We start from the raw sequence: 3,851 nt of genomic DNA on the forward strand, positions 1-3,851 counted from the left end.
TCGCTGACCGCAAAGCCCCCTGGGGAAACGTAGCTGCTCTTCTCCTCTGGACAGGCACCCGGAACTTGAGCATCAGCAGTCAAACCCCCAGTGCATTGCATGATGTTATGATGTGGAATACTGATAATGAAAAATCATGAAACCATGACACCCCCCTAAATTCCTCTGGGAAAAACGTGAGGTTTTCCCCTGCTGCTTCCTAAAGCAACAATGTTTCCAGATTTTTCTCTATTCCTCAGCAGTACATCCCCTTCCCCCATCAAACTTACTAATGAGATCCGCCAACTTGCTGCCTAGTACATTCATCATAAGATAAAGCAGGTTAGGGGCCTTCACTAGCACCTTTTCTCTAGCTTAGCTATGCTATCCCACATCTTTTCATGGGCAGGTTTGCCATTATCCCCTTCTCTCTTCAAATCACGTTAAAAGCCCTGTCCATGAGCCCAGACCGACCCTGGGACAGAATTCTTTTCCTCGTGACCTAGGTGGACATTGTCAGGAGCTATCAGGCCAGGTACAGAGTAAACTGCCTCATGGTCAAAAAAGCCAAAATTCCTGTAGTGGTACCAACCTCTCAACCATATATTTATCAGCTGGATTTTCCTGGTCCTTTCAGTTTCCTCCTTGCCCCTGAAGGCATGCAGGAAGACACCATCTGTACTCCCACTCTGTCCACTAAACTGCCTCAGTCCCCTGAAGTCAGTTTTGACAGCTCTCAGGCTCTCAGTGACTTCATTGTTGCCAGCCTGAGTAAGGAGAAATAATCAGAGGGGTGAACTGGACTAGGCAGTCTGTATCCTGTTTATGCTCCCCAATGCTCTTCAATCTCTCCACCTCCTCCTTGAGCTCCTGCCCCTGTGCTAAGCAGATCACCCACATGCTCACACCTCACACAGGTGGTATCTCTGCCACCCTGCGGGGGCCGCAACAGGCTCAGGCACTCCCTGCAACCAGAGACCAGAACAGGCATATTTCTGGGCAGGCACTCAGTCTGGGTAGCTGCATTCTTTTAACCAGGAGTTTTCTGCCTAGTGGAGATTATAGCTAGATTTGTTGTCTGGGAGGCAGCTGATAGGTGAGCCAATCCCCTGACTGGGGAGGAGTAGTCTGCCCTGCCTGTGTTAACTGCTGCACCATGCTCAACTGTTTTCAGCACTTCTGGGAGCTATACTCCCTGCAGGCTGCTTTTCTAATTTCAGGGTGTGATGCTGCTGCTCTTGGCCCTGCCCCCACCATGTCAGAACTGCTGCCACATGGGAGGCAGTTGTGTCTGGCAGCTTCTCGCTGACAGGAATTCAGTTGTCCTGAATAGGCACAGTCAGTTCCTTGCTTTAGTGTGGAATGCAACTGCACCAGAGCTGTCTGCCTGCAGAGAAAAATATGAACCAGCAGTGTACACTGCTGAAGGCTAAGAAGGCCAGCGGCAGCCTGGCCTGCAGACTGATAGTGATAGACAAGGGGGAATGGCTTTAAAATGAAAGAGGAGAGATTTAGGTTAGATGTTAGAAGGAGATTGTTCACTCAGAGGGTGATGAGGCACTGACATGGGCTGCATGGAGAAGCGGTGGATGCCCCATTCCTGAAGGCATTCAAGGCCAGGCCAGGCTGTATGGGGCCCTGGGCAACCTGATCTAGTGGGTGGCAGCCTTGTCCATTGCAAGGTTGGAACTAGGTGATCTTGAGGGTCCTTCCCACCCAGGGCATTCTGTGAGGTGACTGTTCCCTTGTACTCAGCACAGGGGAGACTGAGCCACTAGTTCACTGTTTGGTTTTGGGTCTCTCATTGAAAGAAGGATATCAAGTCATTGGAATGCATTCAGAAAAAGGTAACTAAGCTGGTGCAGGGACTAGAAAACAAGACAAACAAGGAGTGGCTGACAAAACTGGGGTTGTTGAGTTTGGAGATGAAGAGTCTGGGGGGGACTTTATCACTCTGCAGCTATCTAAGAGAGGGCTACTGTGAAGTTGGTGCTCATCTCTTTTCCTGGGTGACAACTAAGAGAACATAAGGGAACATCCTTAAGTTGCAGCAGTGGGGGTTTAGCTGAGATATAAGAAAGATCTTAAAGGACTTTTACAACCCTTTTTTACATCAACAACTGTATGATTCAAAGTGTTAAATTTATATTTTCAAAGAACAGTGAGACTTGTCATACTGAAGTAAAACCATCTTGAAAATTACTATCAGTATCTCTCACTGGAATAGGCCTTTTTTCTGCCTTTTCACGGAGTAAATGTGTTCAAGTTGTCACATCATTGTGTTTTCTTAGTCTATCCCAAAATTTATTTGGAATTCCAAATTCCAAAAAAATTTGCTTTTTTGAATAGTTATATTTCTTAAAAAGTTAAGTTTGTGCTTTGGCCACAAAGCTAACTGCCAGTTAGCAGTCTGTGTAGTTTTGCTTTCTCCAGACAACATGTTCAGTGGGCTTAATGCTAGTTTTAATTCAGCAGGAAAGTATTCACAGACTACATTGCGGTTTTGGATCTGCAACGAGTGAAATGCAGAAGGTCATGTCATCCTTTTGCTTAAAAGTTGTTTACTAAAGTTCAGAAACATTTCCATGCTTCAGTTTTGTAATGCTTGAACAGAACAGGGAGAGATGAGAGAGTTTTTTGTTTTGACATTGTTACTGGGTTTTGGTTTAGTTATATTTCTTTCCCAGCCTGACAGGTGGAATGAATTTGTCATTGTTACAAAATCTAGATTTTTATCTTGTCAGCCCTTGAAAACTGAGAGCAGTAATTCAACCTTTTAAGTATATCTTTCTTCTCTCTTACTCTCCTCCCATCTCAATTTCTGGTTTGTACAGAGATTAATTATTAAAACATTTTGGTTTACAGGGAGGTTGTGTTGATTCAACAAACCAGAGCCTTGCTTTGCTGCTCATGACCCTTGGACAACAAGATGTTTCCAAAGTCCTGTTAGGACCTCTGTCTCCATACACGTAAGTTGTTTTTTATTTTTATTTTTATTTTTATTTTTTCTCATTTTATTTACTTAGTCTTGTTTAATTCTATATCACACAACTATTTTTTCTATATGAAAGATGTTGTCTGTGGCTGTGAGTAGAACTTGTATCTGTCTTAAAATGAGACAGGTAGTGTAAGTTTTACCCAGTGTAAACACAGATTAAAATATTATTTCCTTACCGTTTTGAATTCTTCCTGATTCTGAAGCAATTAAAATTGCAGAGATGAGGTTTATTGTGGATTTTTGGTCTTGTATGTGTACATCAGTTAGCTTTTTGTTGCCTAGCATACACTACGTTGTTTTCCTAGTGATTTCTCTGTAGCTGGGACATTAAATGGCCTGTTTTGAATGGCTTGCCAAATGCTAAAGCTGTAACTGTCTAAAGGAGACAGCTCAAGAGTTCAATTTCTGGAGCTATGTGCAGCCCTAAAGCTTTAGTCCTGTCGGGTAGTGGACTTCTGTGATGCTCTTTAATCTTGAATTTTATTAAAGATTTGTCTGTCACTAGTAATGATTCAGAGGAATAAATTTCTCTCAGTTAGTTGAAACACGAGATAGGTATGAGATGTCCAATACCAAAAATTTCATTTATTCTAGAAGACTGATTTGGTCATAGCTATTCATAGAAACTGGGCAGTTTTCCATTAAGCAAGATGAGAGAAGGGTAGCTTATTTGACAATGGCATCAAACAATAAGACTATGAACTGTCCTTTTTCGGTTATCATGGTACCGGTGCTGTATACGTGAAAGGTACAGTACTGTGATAACTGAAGAATGGTGGTGCCATCACATGAGATCTAGAAATTGCCTAACTTCAATTTCAGTCTCTTATACCTGGGTAACACATTCATCAGATTTTTTTTTTTTTTTTTTTTG

General features: G+C 42.7%; 1 protein-coding gene across 1 annotated transcript in view; it reads left to right on the forward strand.

Moving 5' to 3' along the window:
• Nucleotides 1-3,851, forward strand: part of RCL1 (RNA terminal phosphate cyclase like 1) — a gene marked incomplete at its 5' end in the record, with an annotated part of 31,253 nt that overhangs the window by 22,853 nt on the left and 4,549 nt on the right. The window contains one exon of the mRNA XM_031557280.1: nucleotides 2,845-2,948. Coding sequence (XP_031413140.1) covers nucleotides 2,845-2,948 — 104 coding nt within the window. The remainder of the gene's footprint in view (nucleotides 1-2,844; nucleotides 2,949-3,851) is intronic.

Source organism: Meleagris gallopavo, chromosome Z (assembly GCF_000146605.3).
Source record: "Meleagris gallopavo isolate NT-WF06-2002-E0010 breed Aviagen turkey brand Nicholas breeding stock chromosome Z, Turkey_5.1, whole genome shotgun sequence".
Lineage (NCBI taxonomy): Eukaryota > Metazoa > Chordata > Aves > Galliformes > Phasianidae > Meleagris > Meleagris gallopavo.